General features: G+C 39.8%; 1 protein-coding gene across 3 annotated transcripts in view; it reads left to right on the plus strand.

Moving 5' to 3' along the window:
- Window positions 1–26,790, plus strand: part of GATA6 (GATA binding protein 6) — a 95,687-nt gene that overhangs the window by 17,856 nt on the left and 51,041 nt on the right. The window contains exon 7 of one of the 3 annotated variants that reach the window (XM_060173564.1): window positions 9,265–10,681. The exons of the other annotated variants lie outside the window; for them this stretch is intronic. Within the exon in view, the coding sequence (XP_060029547.1) occupies window positions 9,265–9,432 (168 nt within the window). The 3' untranslated portion in view covers window positions 9,433–10,681. Of the gene's footprint in view, window positions 1–9,264; window positions 10,682–26,790 lie in introns of those variants that run through there. 3 annotated transcript variants of the gene reach the window in all.

Below are 26,790 nucleotides of genomic sequence, written 5' to 3' on the forward strand. Positions count from 1 at the left end.
TTGCTAGTTTGTGTTTTCTCTGGAGCTCTGGGGAGAAGGGAGGCATTCATTTTGACGTAGTCCAGTGTGAAAGTGGCCCCCACTTTGGTCCTTAGGAATGCTTTGTGTTGAACTATGTGCTGAATTCAGTTTTTGAGAGACTGTTGGTTAAGTTTTGTGACACTGAATTTAAAGATAAATGAAACTTCTCAAAACTCTTTCATTCCGACTAAAAAAATTTTTTTGTACATGTGGATTTACTGGAAAATGTGTATTTAATTGACCAGAATAGAGATCTGATTTTATTTGGCATTTTTATTTTCTGTGGACTGTAAGGCTATTTAAATCTTACTAACTTTTATTTGTTGACTGACTTGTATTTTATGGATTATTTCATAGAATTATGTAGGAGGGAAATGGTAACATGTTCATGTTTTATTCTCAATATGATTAGCATAAATTTTTTTTGCTGTTTTTTTAATGGGTGAGGGATAGAGTTAGAGCACTGTTCAGCTCTGGTATTTAGTTCTGGAGCTTGAACCTATATACCTCTACTTGAAATAAGAGATGAAGAAATATTCTGTGAATATTCCAAAAGAATAAACAATTTTATGAAACTTGCAGATAATATATGTATATATCATGTGCAATTCCACTACAATATATAACATGTGTTTGAATGAATCCCTTTGGATTTCCTATGGCATTTTGGCTGGCCATAAAGAGTGTCTTATTATTAACCTTTAGTTAAGTTGAAGAAAGATATGCTCAGAAGGATTTCTATACACGTGAATCACTTTCACTTAGAGGACTTTGACTGTGAAGTGGAACTCTGATTTAAGAGGCTGTTGAAGCAGGGGCAAAGAAATGACCAAGTCTTGAATATCCTAGGAGCCTCTAGAGGACTTGAGAATCAAGCAATAATGGGCTTTTGTTACATTTTGCTGTGAATTTCATCTTGAGACATTTTCTTCTTTCCCCATGTTTTTTTTTTTTTTTTTTTACCAGAACACTACTCAGCTCTGGTATGTTGGTGCAGGGGATTGAACCTGGGACATTGGAGCCCTAGGCATCAGAGTCTCTTTGCATAACCATTATGCTGTTTACCCCTGCCCCTTCCCCCATGTTTTATAGCTCGTAAGACAGTGGACATTAGACCAGAAAATTAGCTTCTATCAAGTACTTTTTATGTGTCAGGTGTTCTGTGTATGTTTTATCATTTCTAATTCTAGAGAAGAAATATTTTCTTTAAGATACCTGATTAAATTTTGATAAGTAGTTTTAGTATCAAATATTGTTCCACTAAAATAGATGTGAAAGCAGTGGCAGAGAAGTGTGAGTAACCTGTAGTGAAATATATGAAGTGTGTTGTGCAAATTATCATTAATAAAATGTTATTACAATTTCAGTAGTAGGTACATAGAAAAAATAATAGTGAAATTTGCTGTTCATGATAAATCTACTGTGGGAGGGGGACAAGACTGGTAGTACTAAAGTCCTTCTCATGCTGTGGTTTAAATCCATATGCAGTTAGTACTAAATTAGTGAAAACTTCTCAAAATGTTCAGATTACCATTGATTTGATGAGATCATTAAGACTGTTCCCTAGTAGGCAAGTGTCCATGTCACCCCCATCCCCAATTTGTAGTCCAAAGATATCCTTTTCTAAATGAATTCTTAAAATGAGTTACAAAGTCATTAATCTTCTATAAGGGTCTGTGAGAGAGTTGTGGTTAGGTGCTATTATTGTCTCATTTATAAACCAGGATCTGAGTCACTCCATACGGCCACAAAACAAGCCTGTGCTGAAGTCGGGACTGGAACCGATGTCTCCTGCTTCCCAGTCCAGGACTGTTAAGCACTCCCAGGGAGTTGACCAATCATCACAGCTATTAATATCCCACTTGCCACTTTCTGCAAGCTATGAACATAAATATTTTGTTGGCATTTTATCTTCATGTTCTTTATGTGCCAGGTTCCCTTTCTTCTTTCACAGCCCCTTCTAATAACTAACGTTCTTGTCTGACCACGTTGGCCTTTGCAGTGAAAGTCACACGTCACCCTGGCAGTAAGCATTCTGGCATGTGGAGTTTGCATGCTTTCATTTTTGAGCTCAAGGTCTTTTCTAGGCCTCTTCCTCTCTCTCTGTGTTTAAAGAAACGTCACTGCATTACATTAATAGCCAGTGACTTTGTGTATATTAGGAAAGCAGTAAAACTGTATTACTCTTTAAATACCTTAATACATACAATGTTCATTCAATTTATCATAGAACTGTGGCTTGTTTAATAAGTCACTTATTATCACTATCTGAAAGCCAGAATACTGGGTAAAGAGTGAGGTGACATACTAGAAGGCTTCATCTTATTACATGTTTTCATTTGCAGATTCCAAATTCTTTATAGTACTCCCCCTTCTGTAAGAATCTAAAAAACTATCACAAAATATAAAATAATGTTATGGGACAACATGACCAGTCTTAAGAAATCTGGCTTACAATATTCAAATACTGTTGCTAAATGAATCGTTGAAGAAAATGAATTCCTTTACTGGAATAAATGCCATATATTATGCATCTCATGGTTGTCTGCCAACAGAGTTACTAGAACATGGAGACCTAATGGGTATGAATTAAATATCATGTTAGTATCATTCTTGTTTCAAATTAATTTAAAAAATTGGAACAATTTAAGGATGGATGCTAGCATATGTGATGACTCAATTCAATACCTATTGTCAGGCTCAATACTCAAGCTTGTGAGAATGAATATGAAAAAATTATTTTAGGAAATTAATTTTTTGGAAAGAATTGGAATAAACGGGTACTGATTTAAATGTTCTGTTAGACAGGTGTGAAAACTCTAAATCGACATTTGCTTATGTTTAGGTAGGTGATGATTTACTACTTTTTTTTTATTAGTGGTTTACAATATCACAAAATAACAGTGCTACAAGTCCACACCATTCCTACCACCAGAGTTCTGTGTCCCCATTCCTTCCATTGGAAACTGCAGGGATTCATCTATTTGTCTGTCTATCATGTATCTATCTATCTATCTATCTATCTATCTATCTATCTATCTATCTACCTATCTGTCATCTATTTACCTATATTTCTCATTTCTTCTACGGTCCTGCCTTTTCTTCCATTGTAAGTCACAGCTACACCTATTTCTACTTCTGAATGTCTTTCATTTTTTCCCTTCTTTCTCTCTCTCTCAGTGCTGATGGAATTGGGATTCAGATCCCTATAGTCATCTTTCCTTAGTATTCCTCCCCCTCTAGGAGTATGGACCAAAATTATTTTTGGAGTGCAGAAGGTAGGAAATCTGGCTTTTGTAATTGCTTCTCTGCTGGACAGGAGCATTGGCAGGTTGATCCATACTTCTAACCTGTTTCTGTCTTTCCCAAGTGGAGTAGGGCTCTGGAGAGGTGAGATCATTGGTGAGGTCATCTTCCTATGGAGTTCAGGATAGAATCATAGTAGCATCTGCAACTTGGTATCTGAAAGGCATACTACCTACCCATTTTTAGTAGTTGTTAGCATGGTGTGGTTTCACTAGAGTTGAAGGCACATCATCTAAAATCTTTCTATTATCTAAAGCACAACTACCTTTATGTTGTCAAAATTCAGGGCGCCAGTATGCCAGGCTAGCTTCGTGGCGGTAGACAGATGACCAGGGACACAAGGCTGAGCTGAGAACACAGTTTAATCTTTATTCACGAGTGGGCAAGCAGTCCAACAACCTAATCACCACACAATGTGCTCCTCCATCTTTCTCCTCCGGAGTCAGCGTCAGGAACCCCCTATGTAGGATAGGGGGCGGGGAGAAGCGAAAAGGCCAGGACTAAACCAAAATCTCCCAGAGGGAGGGAGAGTGAGACCAAACCAATGTAACAGAATGACCATGTAAATAGACCACAACGTCAAGCACTGTAACAGAAGAAATCCCAGAAGCAGAACTAGAAGCATACCAACACCTTTAGTTGATAGTTCTTGTTAAATCTGGTTATTTGATTAATGAACCTAAGTAGTGTCTGAAGTTTGTTCTGGAGAGTGTTCATGAATTCTCAACCATCATGATAAAGATGAAGGCAATCATGAACTATTTCAGTTCTGTGTATGACTAACCAGCTGCTAAAGTTTTGTAAAACCTCTGTTTTCCTCCTCCGTCTGTATGGTAAAAGTAATCCACTTAGGAATACTGTAACAGAAGTGGAAGATGTTTTCAGACCTCTTTGAAGCTTAGGCTATCTTTCAGCGTGTTTATTATGGAATATGTGACTTAAAGGAGATGAAAGGATGTTATTGGTGAGCCAGACACTGCTGCATGTTGACTCAAGTAAAATCCTTCACTTTTTAGATACATTTCCAAGGCAGTGGAGTTCTGATTGCAAAATAAAAAATAATCTAGTGATGATGAGTTGTACCTACTACTTCCAGGCTCATGAATATTTTCCATGCTCTACTCTGGCTGCACAGAGTTGTCCCTGAAGTCATGTCCTTTTTGGGGGAGGTTTTTTTTTTTTTTTTTTTTTTTCCCCAGTCCAGCTCTACTGCTACTCTCTACTCAGCCTGGCCTACTTTTATTGCCAGGCCCTAGCTGGGTCTGGTGCTGATAACACGATCTTTCAACAGGAAGTACCTCCATTTTCAGTTGTCTGTGGGAGGGTGGAGGCTAGATAAGCTGGAAATGGAAACACACAGATTTCTGCTCCACCATTATATTATACTGTATCAGAGAAAAGCTGCCTGTGGAAGGAAAGATGCATTCCAAAGTACTGTCTTCTAGTTTTATTTCAGGATATTAGTTGGTTTAGATTAATGAAATAGCTGCATTTTCCATGAGATCTGAGCTAAATTTCTTTCAAGGATTCAATGGCTACATTGTGCCATTCAACTAAAAGATCCCCTCTCCCCCCCCCCCCAAAAAAAAAGGCTAGTAGGTTGGACCTTCTCAAATGATCTTCTGTTGTCCAAACTTTTCTGGGGTTCTCTCTAGAACACTTTTACATGGCATTGTTAGAATTTATGTTTTGTTCTTGTTCATTTAACATTGCACCAAGGATTTTTTTCCATTTTACTAAAAGATTTTATTTTAATAAGATTTTTAAATGATTGCATAATAGTTGAGCGGATGTGCCTTGCTTTTCCAAATCATTCCCGTATTATTTGACATTAGATTATTTCCATGGTCTCCACTTTTATACGTAACCCTGGAATGGGTGTCTTCTGGTGTGGTTTCTTTTCCTTCCTTTTAATTTCCCCTTATATTTCCAGAAGTGAACATACAGAGTAGGGCATCAAGTCCTTGCTTGCTCTAAGTGCAAGGGGATGTTGCACCGCTGGCTCAAGAAGGAGGTTACTGGGGTTGTCACAGTTTCACCTTTATAATCATGTCATGTGCCATCACACAATTTTTCCTAGGGTAAAAGTAAACTTGATATATAAAGATGTCATAAAAGGGGCTGGGTGGTGGTACAACTGGTTGAGTGCACACATTACAGTGTGCAAAGACCTAGGTTCAAGCTCCTGGCTCCCACTTGCAGGTGGAAAGAAATTCTCACAAGTAGTGAAGCAGGTCTGCTTCACTCTTTCCTTATTTCCCTCTTCTGTCTAAATTTCTCTTTGTCTTATAAAATAAAATAAAAATAAAGTTAAAATATTGGCAAGATTTTCATGAAAATATCATACATCATACATAATGATGACCCATGTAAATATTAATAGTATATCACCATTTGAAAATAAGTCAAACTTTGAACAAAAGTACTTTTTTATTTCAAGTAGGCTGGCTTTTTTTCTTTCTTTCTTTCTTTTTTTCTTTAAACTATAGCATTCATCTGGCACATGCAATGACAGGGATTGAACTCAGAACTCTCATGCTTCTAGGTCTAACTCTACAGCCACCGTACCACCTTCCTGACCACAAGCTTAATACTTTTGTCTGAGCACATAAGAAAACAGGTATTTTAGCAACAGTCTTGGAGCTATTTCTTAGGCATTTGGGTAATACTTAAGATACTAAGATTTTAATGTAGTTTATTTGTAAAAGGAATGATGATCCTATTAAAGTGAACACATTTACTGTGCAGAAGGGACAGTGACAGTTAAGAGTAAGATCACTGTGGAATGTTTTTCATTTCTTACCACCTTACAGCCACCAAGTTGCAGATGCTACCATAACACCATTCTGACTTCTCTGAACAGACGATCTCACCATCATGTCCTGGAACCCCACCTCTTTAGAGCCCTACTGAACTAGGGAAAGATAGAAACAGGCTGAGGGTATGAGTCAACTAAGTCAGTACTCAAATCCAGTGGAGAAGCAGTTACAGAAGCCAGAACTCCCACTTTTTGTACCCCACAATGATCCTGGGTCCATGCTCCCAAAGGGATAAAGAATAGGAAAGCTTTCAAGAGGAGGGGGAAAAATGATAGGGGAAGATAACCAAAGTGCTCTGAACTCCAACTCCATCAGGAACCAGAGAGAAGAGGAAAAAAGGAAAGGCAATTTGGAAGTGTAATAGGTGTAGATGTGACTGAAAGGATGAGAAGGCAGGACCATAGTGAAAAAAGGGCAAATATAGACAGATAGATGGTTATAGAAATAATAGTGAACTCATCTATAAGCATGGGAGAACTACTGTAACCAAAGGAGGTAATGAGGACACAGAAAGGTGGTGGGAAAGGTGTAGAGCTATCTTATAATTTTATAAATCAATGTTGAGTCACACACAGAGAGAGAGAGGAGAAGGAGTGAGGGAGAGAGAGAGAGAGAAAGAGAGAGAGGGAGAGAGAGAGAGAGAAAGTAAGTTAGTTTTCACTTACTTGAACTTTGCTACTGCTACCAGGGCAACAACCTTCTCTCAGAACTGATAGCCTCAATACCTGACTTTCAACAGTACCTTGCTGTTGATGGCTTGAAAATATGTCTTGCTATAGGGAAGTCATATTAAATGAAACAAAAGCAGGTGTATGTTGTAGAGCATTTATAAAAGATTTATATATTAGACATTTATAAGGGAGTTTACTCTTTTTGGCTAGTAACCCCTTTCTGAAATGGAGAATCCTTTCCTAATTGAGTATCACCCTTTGTTTCTTTGGGGTTAAATTTAGATATGCATTTGGTTTACTTGTGAAGGTTCTGAGCCAAAGCTAATTGCAATATTACTGTATGCAGTAAAATTCAAAACTTTAGTTTATTGAAATTATTTTTTAAAAATTTTATTTATTTATTTATTTATTGGATAGAGACAGCCAGTTGAGAGGGAAGGTGGGAGAGAGACAGACACCTGCAGCCCTGTTCCACCACTCCCAAAGGTTTCTCCCTGCAGGTGGTGACTGGGGCCTCGAAGGGAACCTGGGTCCTTCCTTATTGTAGGAGCGGCTTTTTTTTTCTCTTTTTTTTTCTTTTATTTATTTATTTATTTATTCCCTTTTGTTGCCCTTGTTGTTTTATTGTTGTAGTTATTATTATTGTTGTTGTCATTGTTGGATAGAACAGAGAGAAATGGAGAGAGGAGGGGAAGACAGAGAGGAGGAGAGAAAGATAGACACCTGCAGACCTGCTTCACCGCCTGTGAAGTGACTCCCCTGCAGGTGGGGAGCCAGGGTTCGAACCGGGATCCTTATGCCGGTCCTTGTGCTTTGCGCCACCTGCGCTTAACCCGCTGCACTACAGCCCGACTCCCGGTCCTTCCTTATTGTAACATGCACTCAACCAGGTCCACTACCTGACCCTACTTTAAAAAATTTTTTTTATATTTATTTGTTTGCCCTTGTTGTTTTATTGTTGTAGTTATTATTGTTGTTGTTCTTGTTGCATAGGGAAGAGAGAAATGGAGAGAGGAGGGGCAGACAGAGAGGAGGAAAGATAGACACCTGCAGACCTGCTTCACCCCTGCAGGTGAGGAGCTGGGGGCTTGAACTGGGATCCTTATGCCGGTCCTTGTGCTTTGTGCCACATGTGCTTAACGCACTGCGCTATACCTGACTCCCTTTTTTAAAGTTTTTTTTTAAAAAAATATTTACTTATTTATTCCATTTTGTTGCCCTTGTTTTTATTGTTGTTGTTGGATAGGACAGAGAGAAATGGAGAGAGGGGAGAGAAAGATAGACACCTGCAGACCTGCTTCACTGCCTGTGAGGCAACTCCCATGCTGGTGGGGAGCTGGGAGCTTGAACCGGAATCCTTAGGGCAGCCCTTGTGCTTTGTGCCACATGCGCTTAACCTGCCGCGAGACTGCCCAACTCCCAGAAAAGTGGGTATTTTTTAAAAGTCAGTAGGAATGTGTATGTAAAGAAGAAATGCTTTGAAAAACACAAATGTTCTACTCATATCCCAAAACAAGTGTCTAGTAATTTATGAAATGGAACCCTGAAAGCTTGGAAGAAGCAATGATTTATTATTATTTAGAAGAAAAAAGGCATGATTAAATAGCATGTGACAGTTTTTTTTTTTCCTCTCTTTCTAAAGTCACATGCTACTGTTTTTTCAAAGCATGACTTTAGTTATTTTGGTTCATTTATTAAATTATATAATTTTATTTGGCCTTTCTCATTTGGAGGGAAGGAAGAAATAAAATAAGATAAAGGTGACCTTTTGTCATAAAAAATAATTCTCTGTGATTATGAGGGACATAGGTTACCTGTACTGTATTTCAAATGTGGTCTGCTTTAAACATGGTCTGTTCTTGGAAAGAATGAAGGTAAATGCAGTAGAGATTGAAACTTTTGTAAGCAAGGGTTAGTTATCTATGAAGTCAGTGCTCAGACATTTCATTTTTTAGCCCAGACTGAACTGTGTAGTTTCCTTTTACAGATTTTGTGTAAGTGCTAAATCCTGTGCTTTTGCTCTGTGTGTACATGCACATGTGAGTGTGTGTGCAAGACTCTAACTTTTCCTCATTTGAACACTGACTAGATTGTGTGGGCAATCTTACCTACTTACCTATGTCATTGGGGTTTTATTCACAACAGGAGACATACTCAACTATCACTGAGGAAATGAATGGGTTTCCTCTAGCTCCTTTTTCATACCTTAGTCCAACTGTACTTCTTAGTTGGTAGTTGCTGCCCCAAGTTATCAAGCTAACAGAATATATCTCAGACTCTGAGACTGCCAGGAGTAGCAACTGCACACAGTGAGCTGCTTTTGCACCCTGTTTCACTGGTTCTCCATGTTTTGTCTAACTGGAATGTGTTACCTGACTAATTTATTCATAATTGTCTCTCTCTCCCTCACCCCTTTTCTGCTTCTCTTGCTCTCTCTCTTTGGCCAGGTGGGAACTTCAGTGATGTCTGGTCCGGCAGAGAACAGTAATCTGGAGAACAGTGAGCTCAAGTACTCAGGTCAAGATGGGTTGTTCATAGGTGTAAGCCTGGCCTCCCCCGCTGAAGTCACATCCTCCGTGAGACAGGATTCCTGGTGTGCTCTCGCCCTAGCCTGAGACTGGCTGGCGGGGACTGAAGAGCATCAGCAGCCTGCAGGACCTGCGCTGATGTTGTCAAGCAGTTCACATTGGTGCGAGTATGTTGACAAAAAACAGTCTTGACACGTGATCTTCGTGCCTTGATTTTTGAAAGATATATACAAAATTTCCTAAGAGGCTTGTTTAGCCTTACCACCCACTCCCTGTCAGGGGAAGAATGAGACAGAAGATGGAGTGCTTGCCGGGAAGGGCCAGTGGGGCCCACAGCACGTAGTCTCCTTCTGGGTCATGCAGCCCCTTGGATCTGCCGGGGGATTTGTTGTCCACTGAGCCGATTCCAGAAACTGGGACTAAGACCAGGGCCTTGCCTGCTAAGGAACATTGCCAGTGATTAAAACAAAACAACAAAGCAGAACTTTGATATGTATTGTCCCAAATGATGTACTTCTGATGGATTTTGGTTGTTCCAGAATTTCCTCGGTTGTTCCAGAATTTCCTCATGCCCTTTCCACATCCAGACCCCAATGTGTCCCTGGAGAAGACCGCCTGAGGCCATTTGGTACACACCTGGAGGCCAAGTCGGTTCATGAAATCTCTTGTTGATGTATTTCTGTTTAGGAGACTGCATCATAATTGCAATTACACTATGACTGCTGTTCTCAAAGTTCATATTGTGTGACTGATCTGAAGTCAGTCAGATTTGTAAACAGGGTAGCAAACCAGATATTTTTCTTCCATGTATACAATAATTGTTTTAAAAAGTGCAATTTGCGTTGCAGCAATCAGTGTTAAATCACTTTCATAAGATTTAACAACATTTTTTATAATGAATGTAAACACTTTAACTTAATGGTACTTAAATAATTTAAAAAGAAAAATGTTAACGTAGACATTCTTATGCTTTCTTTTACAACTACATCCCATTTCTATATTCCAACTGTTAAGAATATTTCAAGAACAAATCTTCTCAGGAAAATTGCCTTCATCCATTTGTTAAGCATTTTTATACAAGGACACTGATATTTCCCCTCCTTTCCATTACTGTGGAATACATGCTGGAAAAATGCAACAGAATTTACTACCTATCATGTGACATTTGTAGACACACTTGGCATCTGTGCACTATGATGGAGTCTCTCCAGTGTGACTGACCCACAGGCAGGTTGGCTTACATTTATTATTTTTTTTAAATGGGATGTCATGGAAACCTATTTCACCAGAGTTTTAAAAAATAAAAAGGGTATTGCTTTGTCTTCTGTACAGTGAATTTCTTCCCTTCTGGCTTCATTTTAATACTGAATATGGCTACATATAATCATACAAAACAATAACACAGTTTGCAGGTTGCCTTATAGACTTTCTTTCAATGCATTCTTTTTGGAGCTGTTCCTTAGTTTATCTAGAGGTGACACATGAAGTCAGTACTTTCAGTTTACTTTGATTTTATTTTATTTGTAAATGAAAAGGACCCAGTATTCTATGACATCATTTGAGATTATAACCATTCCACTGAGGATCAATTTTTAAAACCACTCCAACAATCCAGAGTGTCTTTTCCTCTGAATAAAAGATAATCTAAAGCTCTGAAGCAGAACGAGTTTCTTTCTAGTTTTTCACCTTTTGCAAAGTATCACAGTCTCATCTGATATTGCAGTCAGTGAACAGAAGGTAGATGATCTGAACAGCCTTTTTCATTTTTAAGTGGACATTAGGAATAGGGAGAATGTTTTATAATACAAAATGTCAGCCTTTCATTTTGACTGCCTAAGGGTAGGGTAGCTTTGTCATTTACTAACAGCCACTGTATTATGAGGGTGCAGTTAAAATATTCTTTATTTTATTTTATTTATTTAAGAAAGGAGACATTAACAAAACCATAGAATAAGAGGGGTACAATTCCCATAACCAGATCTCCACATCCCACCCCCTCCCCTGATAGCCTTCCCATTCTCTATCTCTCTGGGAGTATGGATCCAGGGTCGTTGTGGGCTGCAGAGGGTGGAAAGTCTGGCTTCTGTAATTGCTTCCCCGCTGAACATGGGCATTGAATGGTCTATCCATACTCCCAGTCTGCCTCTCTCTTTCCCTAGTAGGGTGGGGCTCTGAGGAAGTGGCACTCCAGTACACATTGATGGGTCGTCTGTCCAGGGAAGTCTGGTCAGCATCCAGAACCTGGTGGCTGAAAAGAGAATTAACATACAAAGCCAAACAAATTGTTGAACAATCATGGACCTAAAGACTATAATAGTGCAGATGAAGTGTTGGGGGTATTCCCTGCATGCTCTTGTGTACTTCTGCCTTTAGGTATCTATTTTTCCCCTAGTTTATGGGCACGGGTGAACCTATGCTCTATCTCAGGGGACCTGGACTATATCTAGGTTTGGGGTTAATACCCAGCATCTTGTATATCTGTGCTACCAGTTGTTTCTGTTCTCCCTGGTCTAGGCTTTTGGGAGAGAGCATATCAAAGACAGCCTGTGTATTAAAAAGACTCAGTCTGTGTTTTAAGAAGTTCTAGACATATCATCAGTTTTTCACCTCATTAATTAAATAGTGGTTTATATAATTACACTTTAATAGGATTGTGCATAAACACCACTCCCACCACCAAAGGACTGTGTCCCATCCCCACTACCCACCTCCACCCCCTCACCCTCCACCGTGCTGGGAAGCCCAATGGTCACCCTCATGCTTTGACTGGAAAATGGATTTTTTTTAATTGAAATTCATTAGGCCCAAATATCAGTATTATACCCTGCAGCCCTAAGAAATAGCTAGGTTCTGAAGCTTCCCTTTTGAACAAAGTAGAATTCTTTCAGGAAATAAGCAGCAAGGAACAGAGTAAGGGGAGAGGTGGTGCTTGTCCTTACAAAATGCAGCCCACTAGCAAGCAGCTTTTTCAACAGTAACTTTGTCACCTGCAATTGTATAAAGCATAGGTTTGATTTGTCCCAAATCCAATCCACACCCCTCCCCTGGAGCATGCTGTACAAAGCTTCTCATTAGAGTCCACTTAACTAGATGGTGTGCCCCAGCTTAAAGAGCCCTGAGAACCATTACTGTGAGTTGTAGAATTTATGTCTTCTGTCACCCAGGTCTGATTTTAGGCTGTGGCATAGAACTGAAGGCTCCATCTGGGGTCTCTCTTCAGGGTCACTCAGTGTTGTTTCCTGAAGTCTATGGGAGGGTCAGGAAAGCAAAAGGGAGCCATTCATTTCCCCCCTGAAAATAAATTAACTTCTTATTCATGGGAAATGTTTTCCCCAGTCCTTGGAAATTTGATGTAATTTCAGATCATAGATAAATTAGCTGTGGGGACGGTACTGCAGTGTTTGGTGGCTGTGCCAGACTGCAGGCTGCTTTCAGTTTGAAGCCATTGTGGTGGCCTTCATGTGTTAATGGCAATGCCCTGCTGTCTTTGGATCCCTGTTAGTCTGAAAAGAAAATAATGGATGTGCATAGGGGATAAAGGGGAGGGTGGAGAAAAGACAAAACATCCAGAATGAGGCAGCTGTAAATTAAAATGCATTTCTTTCTAGGTTGAAATAGCAAGTCAGTTCGTGGACACTTGTTATCTCCTGATGTTTGGAAACTCTGATACACAGATATGTGTTGGTATGCTTCTAGTTCTGCTTCTGTGATCTCTTCTGTTACATTACATGATCATTCTGTTACATTGGTTTGGGCTCACTCCCCCCTCCCTCTGGGAGATTTGGTTTAGCCCTGGCTTTTTCGCACTTCTTGCTTCTCCCTGCCCCCTATCCTATATACTTCCTGGATTCCTGACACTGCTGCTGGAGGAGAAAGATGCAGGACAGAACTAGATTAGGTGAATAAAAAAATACAGCTTCTCTGCTCAGCCATGTGTCCCTGGTCTCTGTCTCCTGCCCACGAAACTAGCCCACCATACTGGCACCCTGAACTTTGATGGCATATGGCGCCCAACGTGGGGCCTGACCTGCCCATCCCCCAGATAAGTGAAGATTTGGCTACCTATCCACTATGGGCTGCTTTTCTGCTTGTGAAGAGGTTTCCAAAGGCCTCTGCCCTTTCTCCATGAGACTGTTTCTCTGTTTCTGGAACATTTCATTCTGGGCCACACTTTGGTTTCCGCCCACAGCCCTCCCGCAGGAGCCTGGTCGCCACCATGGGGCTTGGGGTGGGGCTCGGAGACATGCTGCCGCTGCTGACGTGGCTGCTGCAGCCTCGGGAGCAGGGCAGCAGGCATGGCGGGCAGGGCTGCAGCCCATCCTGGCCATCACCCCCGGGGAACCTTGGCCCGCGCCTTCTGCAAGGCCGGCCTGCCCGCCCTCCTGCTTTGAAGTCTGGGCAGATCCTGGATCACCCGGAGACAGCGGGCTCCCTGCCAGGACTGGGCCCCCTGGCCGAGATCCCCAGCTTGGCTCTGAAGGCAGAGGAGCTAGAATACGCAGAGATCCGTGCAGTGATGGCAACCTACAATTCCTAGAAGTGGAGCTGTGTGGGAGGCCACATCTGGATGGCGCCCCCCCCCCCCCAACGGCTGGGACAGTGCAGATCTAGATTCGTGTTTAAAATGACATGTCTTTGTAACAAAAGTTTTTCTCCTTGTGTATTGAAGACCATGTTTATGTGTGTGTTTAAAGTTTGGTAAACATTAACTTTAAAGTTAAAATGTAAATTTAAGGCTACATTCTTACCAGGAAAAGTTAAATGAAAAAGGTTTTCAGAATAATTCTCATAAAGGTAAAATTAACTTACATTTAAAGTCTGAGGTAAAAATTAGTTAAAAATCAATATATTTTAACTAAATTGGTCTGAAAAACCTGTGCACACCTAGGGTGTGTCTCCATCTTGAATGGGTGTAACAAAAGGTTAAATAAGACATTATTGATATGTAAAGCTCTCAAATACCTTCTCATTTAGAGCTAGAACCAGCCCAGGTGTAAGATAGATTGCACAATGGTTATGCTAATGATTCTTATGCCTGAGGCTCTAGCAGTGGTTCTTTGCCTTACCACATTTTATTGCACTTAAATTGGTTAAGGAGTCTTAAAATGAAACGAGAAAGACCTTCCAAATTTATAAAGATATTTAAACCAATTATAATCATCGAGTAATCAATTGTGGTAAAGTTCTAACCTGCTACAAGTTTTGTTTCATAAGTAAGTGAATTGCAGCTGTCAAGTTCTCTATAGAAAAGCAGAATTCCAGCAGCTGACCTTCCTCATGCAGCAATTCACCTCCTGGCAATTCTTTGGTGGACATCTGCTTTGAACTGGCACTTCTGTCAGACTTACTGGTACACAACCCTACAGTAGCTTTCCTTTATGTTGCTGGATTTCTCAAAGACTGACTGCAGCCAGCTGCCTTGGGACTTTATAGGCCATATCCTCCCCATGCTAGATTATGCCCACAGAGGTAGGAAACACCCGTCAAGCCAAGAGAAGCACACAGAGGCAAGAAAACGTCCTTTAGCTTGATAAAGCCTTGCCCACAGAGGCAAGAAACACCCCCCTCAGGCCTTCCCTTGACAGCGCACTGGTTCTTGTTGCTCGCTTACTTGTTCCTCCATGTTTGTGCCAGTTTTTTTTTTTTTTTTTTAAATGCCTGTACGATATAGGTTTCTGTTCACCCCACACTCCTGATACTATGGTCAATTAGTTAAAAAGAAAAGGGGGAATTATTGGTATGCTTCTAGTTCTGCTTCTGGGATCCCTTCTGTTACATTGCTTGATGTTGTGGTCCATTTACATGATCATTCTGTTACATTGGTTTGGTCTCCCCCCTCCCTCCAGGAGATTTGGTTTAGCCCTGGCCTTTTTGCGCTTCTTGCTTCTCCCCGCCCCCTATCCTATATACTTCCTGGATTCCTGACACTGCTGCTGGAGGAGAAAGATGCAGGACAGAACTGTGTGGTGATTAGATTAGATTAGATTAGATTAGTTTTTTGAATCGTTAGCTTGTGAATAAAGAAATACAGCTTCTCTGCTCAGCCGTGTGTCCCTGGTCTCTGTCTCCTGCCTATGAAGCTAGCCCGGCATACTGGTGCCCCGAACTTTGACAACAGATATGATTAGATTTTTTTATGTGGCAGACAAGTACTAATGATTTAGAAAACATTTTTCAAAATGAGCCTCTTAAGTAAATAATTGGTACTTATAGTTATGAGAAATTCAGGCCTCAGAATGGGGTCTGTCTGTATGGCTGTAGCTTCAGATTCTAAACAGTCCTGCTGCTTTGGTCTCAGGTGGGATGATCAGGGATGCATAATAGTCTGCAGGGTGTACAGAAGAGAGGAATTCTGGTGCTTTCAGATGTTTCAGCTGTAAGATATAAGCAAATTGACAGGCTAAAGACATTTACAGGCAATTTTGTTAAATAAGTTATAGTTGATGGTTCTGAACAGTTTATAAAGGGAAATTCTGATGTTGCAGATGTTACAGGTTCATATTCTGCACTGGAGAGCTAGTAGGTAATTGACATTTTCCTCTTCTTCCTGCTTAGTAGCTGCCACTGGGAAGTAATGGTCCACAGTTGATGGCACTATTTAGTATATAGGGATATCACTAGTATGAGTGGTAGAGTGATACAGCAGTAGGTGCACAGGGGTAGAACTCTTAGAAGCATGATCCAAGTTTGGATCCTCAGCACTACACATGCTAGGCTATTCTCAGGTTCTCCACACTTTATTGCCCTTTCTCATAAAATATGTAAATCATTAATTATAATTAGTTCATGAGATTCATATTTCTCCTATTAGTGGATCCCATGGTATATATTCACTATAAAGACTTTAGTTTTGGGGTAAGTTCTTCCATATCTGCTACAAACATAAAGTTAGCAAATCAGGTTATTTGATCTTGAAAGTCTTTTTACATTTTTTAATGCAATTATATTATTCAGATTGTATGTAACAAGGTGGCTTGGGTCTATGACCTGGTGTTCCAAGTCTGAGGTTTCACCTTTTTTCACATAGAAGGATCGGGGCCAGGTGGCAGCACACCTGGTCAGGCTCACACATCACAGTGTGCAAGGACACAGGTTCAAGCCCCTTGTCCCTTCCTGCAGGTGCAAAGCTGCACAAGTGGTGAAGCAGGACTGTAGTTGTCTGTCTCTTTCCCTCTCTATATCCTCCTCTCAATTTCAGTCTCTATGCAATAATAAATTAGAGAAATTATGAAAGACACCACAACACCAAAGGTTTTACCAGTGCTACAGTATTCCCATGAAGTGCATAGGGCTTCAAGCCAGAATCATGCTCACTGACAAGCAGGCACTGTCCTAGGTGGGCTGTCCCTTGAGGTAGTTGTTTTATTATTATTATTATTTATTTATTAGAGAGAGAAGAAGAGAGAAAGAACAGGAGCACCACTATGGCACATGTGATGCCAGGGATAGAATTTAGGACCTCATGCTTGAAAGTTCAATGCCTTAGCCATTGTACCACCACCCAGAATGCCAGAGGAACTTCTTAGACTCCTCCATGACTGAGAAGCTAGTGAAATTAGTTTCCTTCTAGCCTGTTGATTTACCATCTTGGTTTTAATCTGTGGAGGCCAAGCTCTCTTGTCCCATTAATCTGTAGAGGGTGATCTACATAGTCATGATGTAGAGATTTGATAAGAAGTGTCATCCCCTCCTGATACTGGATCTGCTTAGTTTAGGGCCCCTTATAAAAAAACTTGTGCAGTGTTATGCACCCAGACCGGAAAATGGAAAAGTCTGGCAGTTGAGCAGACCACAGAACAAGGAAAAAACAGCTTTGCTTTGCTTGGCCCATTGCTTTGATATCTTGTAGTTGGGTTCTGAGTTCTTGGAAACAACCAACTTTTCACTGTTGTTTTCCCTTCTGTGTCTTCTCTTTAGCTATTACAGGGTTTTCCTCTCTGGGTCTCTACCCCTTCCCTGGGGCTTTCCCTTTTTTTGAATTCTATTACTGTAGCACTTGCAAACTTGTTTGAACAACAACAACAACAAAAACCCCCACAAATTTTATCTAGCAATTACTATATGCTAGTTTCTCTGCAAAGCACTGTACATATATTGATTGGTCCAATTTTCATGAGAGGTGTGTGAGGAGGTGCTGTGTCCATCTTACAGGTTGTCTACAGAATCATAGAGAAGTCATATCAGTTGCCTAAGATCATACAGAGGTTGAGTTGGAATTTCAGCCCAGACAGGCTGATTTTAAAGTCCATGCTCTTTACTCTACCGTCTCGTCTTTTCATTGACTTGAAGGGGATGGGGTTGAAGAACACACAGGGGTAGACAGAACTATCTACTCAGGTGCTATACTCCTTCTCTCTCCCTAGCATCTCATAAACATCCAAAAGATTATTGTGATTTGCATCACAGTTGTGCCTGTGTTGAAAAATCCTTGTAAGCATGTGTGTTTCTCCTAGTTTAAGGCTCCTTAGGACGTATACAGTGGTTAGCAGTATGTAATTACTAGATGGAAAAGAGTGACCATAGACTGTGTATCTTGGCTGGCATTGAGTAATTTGTTTATCTTCTTTACATATAACTCTTACTTAATTCAAAAGATTAGGAGAAACCATTCTGAAAAGTATAAAGACTGGTGAAACAAGTAGTGGCTGACAGCAGAGAGAAGGGACTACTTCTTAGAATGTAAAATCTTTCTGTGCAGGAGTTGGGTGGTAGCGCAGCAGGTTAAGCACACGTGGCGCAAAGCACAAGGACGGGCATAAGGATCCCGGTTCGAGCCCCCGGCTCCCCACCTGCAGGGGAGTTGCTTCACAGGTGATGAAGTAGGACTGCAGGTGTTTATCTTTCTCTCCCCATCTTTGTCTTCCCCTCCTCTCTCCATTTCTCTCTATCCTATCCAGCAACGACGACATCAATAACAACAATAATAACTACAATAAAACAACAAGGGTGACAAAAGAGAATAAATAAATAAATATTAAAAAAATCTTTCTGTGCTTAGATATGCCAAGTATCCCCAGCGCCCAGGAAAGCATGCAAGATTTTGGCATTGGTTTCTTAGACTTTATCTTTTAAAATGTAAAGTTCATGTCTCCTTGCCTCATTACTTGTTACCATTATTATTTTGATAAGTACACATTGCTGGTGTTGCTGTCTATTAGGACTTCTCAAATGTCTTTGTGCTCAGACAAGAATCACGCAGCATGCCTGATAACAGTTACAGAACCCCTGGCTCCTTCCCTAGAGAATCAGATATTGCAGGTCCTGTGTAAGGCTGAAAAAAATCTGCATTTTTATTCCTGACTTTTGCATTAATTAAAACTTCTTGACTAGTGCAAAATTCAAAAGTTAGAAATTGGGACTGGGAAAGATAGCAAACTGGTTAGACTTTTATGTTAAAGGCCCAAAGGTCCCAGGTTCAATCCTAGCATAATCATACTATATACTGAGCTGAATATTGCTCTAAATCACTCTTTCTCCCTCTGTTAATTAAAATAAATAAATCTTTAAAACTTATATATTGGAAAGAGCAACAACAGCTGCCCTTCTTACTTAGCCCTGTTCCACAACCACTCCCTGAGGTAATTTCTTGTTTCTTGTATTGGTGGTATGCTTTGACTATCATTGTATGTGTGAGTATATCTGCTACTTTGTCATATACCTGGTGACATATTCTCATATCGCTTAGCACTTTGTTTTTTCTCACTGGTCATATATGAGTAGGTCACTATTTCATCAATACTATATTGGAGAACATTTGCCTGTACTCCTTTGCTATTCGAGCAAGGTTGCGATTCTTATCCCATACCTGTGTCATCTCACTCATGCATATATACCAAGAACATGACTGTCTAGAAGTGACAAAAGTGATTCAGGGCATATCTCTGAGTTTTGATAGATATTGTTAGATTGCTTTAGGAGAGGCTGTTTCATTTAGTAGAGGCTGTTTCAATATGTAATCACAGGCAGTATATGGGAGTTTTTTTCCTTTGTCAAATGAACATTTTCCTTCTGGCTTTTGTCACTTCTGAATTTTGTTTTGCATTTATATTGAGAATGAGGTTGAATGTCTTTACCTATGACTAACAGACACATGAATGTCTATTTCTATGAACTCTTTGCCCATCATAATTTAGAGATATTACCCGTTTTTTTCTGTGTACCTACTTTTCACTACCTGATGTCAATGATTGGAGAAGTTCTTTGCATATGGAGGAAATTTGCTTTTGTCTGAGTATACTTTTAATGCTGTTTCTGTTTTTTCATTTGACTGTGTTTATACTTTTTTTTCTAGATCAGAGCACTGCTCAGCTTTGGGTTATGGTGTTGCTGGGAATTGACTGTGCTTATACTTTATAAAATCATGATGCTTTTTATTTTTAAAAAATAATTTATCAAACATTTTTTATGACTTTGGAGTTTTGTCTAGTACTTAAAACAAGACTTCTCCATCCATGATTAAGATTATTAATTTTGTTCACTTTTTTATTGTCTGATTTTTATTTTTAAGAATTTTTTATTTTATATTAACAGTTAGTTATAAGATTACACTACACTACCACGAAGTTCTGTATCCCCAAACCCATCCTCCCAAAGATAAACAACAGAGTTCTCACAAGTCTTACTAACAGTTTTCTTAATTCTGTTTTGTTTGGATTTTTTTCCTGGAAAATTCTTGTAAATCAGATTTCTGAATTCCACATATAAGTGAAACCATCCAGTAGTTGCCTTTCATCTCTACTTATTTTGCTAAGTATAATTACATCCAGTTCCATCCATTTTTGTTCCAAAGGACACGGTCTCATCTTTTTTGATGTCAGAGTAATAGTCCATGAGATATTACCATTTTTTTACTCCATGTTTTCTTCTGGCTTTATTTATGAGGTTAACATTTAAGGCTATCTGGGATTTTGGTTGTTGTGATACATAGAGTGTACATTTAACTTTATGTTCTTGTAACTGAATGATACCAGATACTCATTTGCTTCCTATTGGTTAAGAATTGAATTAAAATATGTATAGTCTAGGGAGTACAGTGGTAGTGCAGCAGGTTAAGTGAATGTGGCACAAAACACAATGACTGGAGTAGGGATTCCCGTTCCAGCACCAGGCTCCCCACCTGCAGGGGAATCGCTTCACAGGCAGTGAAGCAGGTCTACAGGTCTCTATCTTTCTCTTCCCCTTTCTGTCATCCCCTTCTCTCTCCATTTCTCTCTGTCCTATCCAATAACAACAATAATAACTACAATAATAAAAAAACCAAGGGCAACAAAAGGGAATAAATAAATATTTAAAAAATATGTATAGTCTCATGCATGTATATTTTTTGGTATAAATCCTTAAATTACTTAAAGATATAAATATATTTCTGTATTTTATATTCTGTACCAATGATCTGTTTGCTCACTTAATTTTACTACTATATTTTGCAATATATTTTAATATTTGGCATGTTAGTCCTGTCTCATAAAGATGGGAATTTGACCACTACATTTGCTTATTTATTTTTCTGTGCAAGTTTTAGAATAAGCTTGGTCAGTTTTAAAGTAAACTTGTGGGTATTTTTAATTGGGATATTTCTTGGAATCTGAATCTATGCCCAAAAGTTGGCGTCGTGCGAAGATAATAGCAGTTTTGAAACCAAAGAAAGACCCAACACTGGCCGCCAGCTATAGACCAATTTCCTCTCCGTGTGTTACAAACTCCTTGAAAGGCTGCTTCTGTCACGTATTTCTCCTCTTACAGAGAAATTCCTATCACCCACCCAAGCTGGTTTCCGCCCAGGAAGATCTACCTGCGAACAAGCCCTGGCCCTCTCAACTTACATTGAAAATGGATTCCAAAAGAATTTAAAGATGGGTGCTGTCTTTGTTGATCTCACAGCAGCCTATGACGCGGTCTGGCACCGTGGTCTCCTAGTCAAGATCTCAAGATGCCTGCCTCCATGGGTGGCCAACACTATATCGTTTCTTCTCCAAAACAGAAGATTCCTGGTGCATCTGGGTGACAAGTCTAGCAGATGGAGACTTGTCTCAAGTGGCCTCCCCCAGGGCTCTGTTCTGGCTCCTACGCTATTTAATATTTACATCAATGACCTCCCAGAAACTTCTTCAAGGAAGTTCATCTACACCGATGACATCTGCTGTGCAACTCAGGCATCCAAGTTTGACATCCTCGAGGAAACACTCACGAAAGACATGTCTCTGATATCTGATTACTGTAAAAAATGGTGACTAATCCCTAGCACTGCAAAAATGGTATCATCTGTTTTCCATCTACACCATGCCTCGGCCCCGCGTGAGCTTAATGTGCAGCTTGGCGATACGAGAATCCAGCATGAAGCCCAGCCAGTCTATCTTGGCGTTACTCTCGATCGCACTCTGTCATTTCACGAACATCTCATAAAAACTGCAGCAAAGGTGGGCGCGAGGAATAACATCATTGCAAGACTGGCCAGCTCCTCATGGGGCACAAGTGCTTCCACACTACGATCACCATCTCTGGCATTATGCTATTCCACTGCAGAATACTGTGCCCCAGTATGGTTCCGTAGCCCCCATGTCCACTTGGTCGATTCCAAATTATATTCCTCTATGAGGATAATTTCTGGAACCATCCATTCCACCCCGGTTCCATGGCTGCCAGTTCTTAGCAACATCGTCAGATATTCGTCGGGATGCGGCATCATCTAGGTTCATTTCCCACGTCTACGCTCCACCGGACCTGCCAATATACGCAGACATCTTCGCCCACCCTGTCCAACACTTGACGTCTTGTCACCTAATCTGGTCCCCTATGCCTACACTGAACTTCTCTGTTCCAGACTCTTGGAAACAGAGTTGGCAGTCAGCTGAGGTAAAGAACAAACACCTCATCACAGACCCCTGCAAGCGTCAACCTGGCTTTGACCTAGCACGTTATGATTGGGCCCTCCTCAATCGCTGTCGAACAGGCCATGGCCGGTGCGCCGCTATGTTCCATCGCTGGGGAGCCAGAGACGACCTGAACTGCCCCTGTGGCTACAGACAGTCTATGACCCACATAGTCAACAACTGCCACCTCTCCAGATTCAAAGGAGGTCTCGAAACTTTACATCAGGCTCAACCTGATGCTGTTGACTGGCTACGGAAGAAGGGCAAACGCTAGAAGAAGATTGGGATAGTATTAAAATTTTAAATTAGGGAGATTATATTTATTTTGTTATATTTTTCTGTATAAGATAAAATGTGTTTTTTCATTAAAAAACTAATTTCTATATCACTCATTGGGATTTTAAACCTAAAAAAATATTTATTTGTGTGAGTGAGGGAGAGAGAGAGAGAGAGAGAGATCAGAACATTACTCTGGTACATGTGGTACTAGGATACAAAACTAGGACCTTATGCTTCAGAGTCTTTGACACTTTGTTCAGTGCACTGCCTCCCAGGTTGAGATTATGAGTTTTAAAACAATTTCTGCTTAATTTTATTCCTAGGTGCTTTACGCTTAAAAAAATGTATATATGTATCATTTGCTTATTGTTCTTTTTGGTTCTTCTTCTTCTAGCATTTGCCACTCTTTCTGGTGAAAATATTTGTTAATGTTTATTGTTACAAAGCATTATGCATCATGCATTTTATGCCTTATATCAGAAGCACTTATTTTTAAATTTCTTTATTGGGGGATTAATGTTTTACAGTCGACAGTGAATACAATAGTTTGTACATGCATAACATTTCTCAGTTTTCCACATAACAGTACAACCCCCCCCCACTAGGTCCTCTGTCATCCTTTTCCAGGACCTGTACTCTCCCCCTCACCCACCCTAGAGTCTTTTACTTTGGTGCAATACACCAATTCCAGTCCAGGTTCTGCTTAGTGTTTTCTCTTCTGGTCTTGTTTTTCAGTTTTTGCCTGTGAGTGGAGATCATCCCATATTCATTTATCTCTTTCTGACTTACCTCACTTAATATGATTCCTTAAAGCTCCACCCAAGATGGGCTGAAAATACACTTTTTCATGTCATATAACTCTTCCAGTCTGTTATTTGTACCAAGAGTATATTAAAGCTTGTTTTCCAGGCCATTTCTCTTCTCCTCTTTCTTCTTATTCATCTTGAGCATAACATTCTTATCCATTATCCTATTATTATTTTTACATCTCCCCCTCCCCCGTAGATTTTCCTATGTTTTCTGAGCCAATAGGAAGGTTTTTTTTTTTTTTTTTTTTTTTTCCCCAGAGCACTTTGTTTTTCTTTTTCCCTGAGCACTGTTCAGCATGGAATTGAACCTGGTACTTCAAAGCCTCAGGCATGAGAGTCCTTTTGCATAACAATTATGTTTTCTTCCCAGCCAGGAAGTTTTTCTTTTTATTGCTGGTAGTTTGTGTGTTGGTGGGAAACCCTGCTCTTGGTGTTGTCAGAATAAGGCTCTACACGCTGCTCTACTGTACTACATTATTAAATCCTGAATTCATATGACTTCAGAGATGGAAGGGACCTTGCTGAGGTTCAGCTGAGAAAACTGAATCTCAGAGAAGCTAAGATCTGCCAGTGTTCCATACTCTTTACTCTATGACCTGGGCTCTGGGTTAAACTGGGAGGTCACTGGATGAAATTTGAGAACCAAATACTGTGACTAAAAGTTGGCCTTTGGCATAAACCATACTTTCTGACTACTCTACTTCATTAATCAGCTTAGGAATTAACATGCTGTTGAAAGTTGAGCCACTAGAGTTTTTTATAGATAGCATATGTCCCCAAACACTAGTTCTGAGTTACCTTCAAGGACTAGCACAAATGAGCATTGGTCTCCAGTGAATTATCAGACTACATTTTACAGAATAAATGAAAGTATTATGTGAGCAGGAAATCAGGGCAAACACCTACACTTGCTAACCCAAACAATTTCCCTTTCCAAGCTTCTGGAGATCAGTTATCACCAAATGAGCAGATATACCCAGCAAAGTTTTGCAGGCTTTATAGACTGAGTAAGAAACTGCATTCTTCATGTTCCGTTTTTTGTTGAATCTGGCAAAAGAAAGATCTGGCTCCAGTCAACTGGGCCATGAGCAATAGTAGCTGGGCTAATGGGAGAGAAGGAGGACTCCAGCTGAATGAGCTTTGAGACTCTACTTTACTTGGTTCCAAATACCCTGTATTTTGAGGACAAGGCTTCTTGTTCATGAAAAATAATACTGAAGTGGCTGTATTACCTGTAATTTATAAAGCCACACCAAAACCAATTGATTTATGTGGAATACATTGACATACGTTATATGATATTTTAAAGATTTTTAAAAATATCATTGTTTATCTTATACTGTTTTCTTTTTTTAAAAAAATTCTTTATTGGGGAATTAATGTTTTACATTAGACAGTAAATACAATAGTTTGTACATGCAAAACATTTCATAGTTTTCCATATAACAACACAACGCCCACTAGGTCCTCTGTCATCCTTCTTGGATCTGTATTCTCCCCACCCACCCACCACAGAATCTTTTACCTTGGTGCAATACGCCAATTCCATTTCAGGTTCTACTTGTATTTTCTTTTCTGAAATTGTTTTTCAACTTCTGCCTGAGAGTGAGATCATCCCATACTCATACTTCTGTTTCTGACATATTTCACTTAACATAAATTTTTCAAGGTCCATTGAAGATCAGTTGAAAACAGTGAAGTCACCATTTTTTAAGGCTGAGTAGTATTCCATTGTATATATATACCACAACTTGTTCAGGCGCTCATCTGTTGTTGGACACCTGGGTTGCTTCCAGGTTTTGGCTATTACAAATTGTGCTGCCAAGAACATATGTGTACACAAATCTTTTTGGATGGATATGTTAGGATGTGTTAGGATATATCCCCAGGAGAGGAATTGCAGGATCATAGGGTAGGTCCATTTCTAGCCTTGTGAGAGTTCTCCAGACTGTTCTCCACAGAGGCTGGACACAGAGGTTACATTCTCACCAGCAGTGCAGGAGAGTTCCTTTGACCCCCACAACCTCTCCAGCATTTGCTGCTGTTACCTTTTCTGATGTATGACATTCTCACATAAGTGAAGTGGCATCACAGTGCTGTCTTTATTTGCATTTCTCTGACAATCAGAGACTTGGAGCATTTTTTCATGTGTTTCTCAGCCTTTTGGATCTCTTCTGTGGTGAATATTCTGTTAATGTCCTCCCCCCATTTTTGGATGGGGCTATTTGTTGTCTTGTTGAGATTTGCAAGTTCTCTATATATTCTGGTTATTAGCCTCTTATCTGATGTATGGCATGTAAAGATCTTCTGCCACTCTGTGAGGAGTCTCTTGGTTTGGGTAGTGGTTTCTTTAGCTGTGCAGAAGCTTTTTAATTTGATGTAGTCCCATAGGTTTATGCTTGTCTTAGTCTTATTTGTAACTGGATTTGTATCATTGAAAATGTCTTTAAAATTTATGCAGAAAAGAGTTCTGCCAATATTTTCCTCTAAGTATCAGATAGTTTGTGGTCTGACATCCAAATCCTTGATCCACTTGGAATTTACTTTTCTATTTGGTGAAATATAGTGGTTCAGTTTCATTCTTCTGCATGTTTCAATCCATTGTTTCCAACACCATTTGTTGAAGAGACTCTGCTTTCCTCATTTAATAGTCTGATCACCTTTGTCAAAGATTAGATGTCCATATATGTGGGGGCTTACTTCTGGGCTCTCAATTCTATTCCACTGGTCAGTGTGTCTATTCATGTTCCAGTACCAAGAAGTTTTGATGACAATGGCCCTATAATACAATTTGAGATCTGGGAGTGTGATACCTCTGGTTCTGGTCTTTCTTCTCAAGATTGTTTTGGCAATTCTAGGTCTTTTCTGGTTCCAAATAAACTTTGTAGTATTTGTTCTATTCTCCTAAAAAATGTGCTTGGGATCTTGATGAGATAGCATTAAATTTGTAGATGGCTCTGGGTAATATATTCATTTTGATGATGTTAATTCTTCCAAGCCATGAACATGAAATATCTTTCCACTTCTTTGTGTCTTTTTCAATTTCCTTGAGTAGTGACTCATAATTTTCAGTATACAAGTTTTCCACTTCTTTGGTTAGGTTTACTCCTAGATATTGTTTTTATTGCTATATTAAAGGGAATTGATTTCTGGATTTCAACTTCTTCTAGTGTTTGCATAGGGGAATACCACTGACTTTTGAATGTTAATTTTGTAGTTTGACACCTTACTGTATTGCCTGATGATATCCAAAAGCTTCTTGCTGGATTCTTTAGGTTTTTCTAGGATTACTATCATGTCATCTGTAGATAGGAAGAGTTTGACTTCTTCTCTTCTAATCTGTAACCCCTTAATTCCTTGCTCATGCCTGATTGCTATGGCAAGAACTTCCAACACTATGTTGAGTAGTAATGGTGATAGTGGGTATTCCTGTCTAGTACTTGATCTGAGGGGAAATCCTTCCATTTCTTCACCACTGAGGTTGATGT

This window comes from Erinaceus europaeus, chromosome 15 (assembly GCF_950295315.1).
Source record: "Erinaceus europaeus chromosome 15, mEriEur2.1, whole genome shotgun sequence".
In the NCBI taxonomy this organism is placed as follows: Eukaryota; Metazoa; Chordata; class Mammalia; order Eulipotyphla; family Erinaceidae; genus Erinaceus; species Erinaceus europaeus.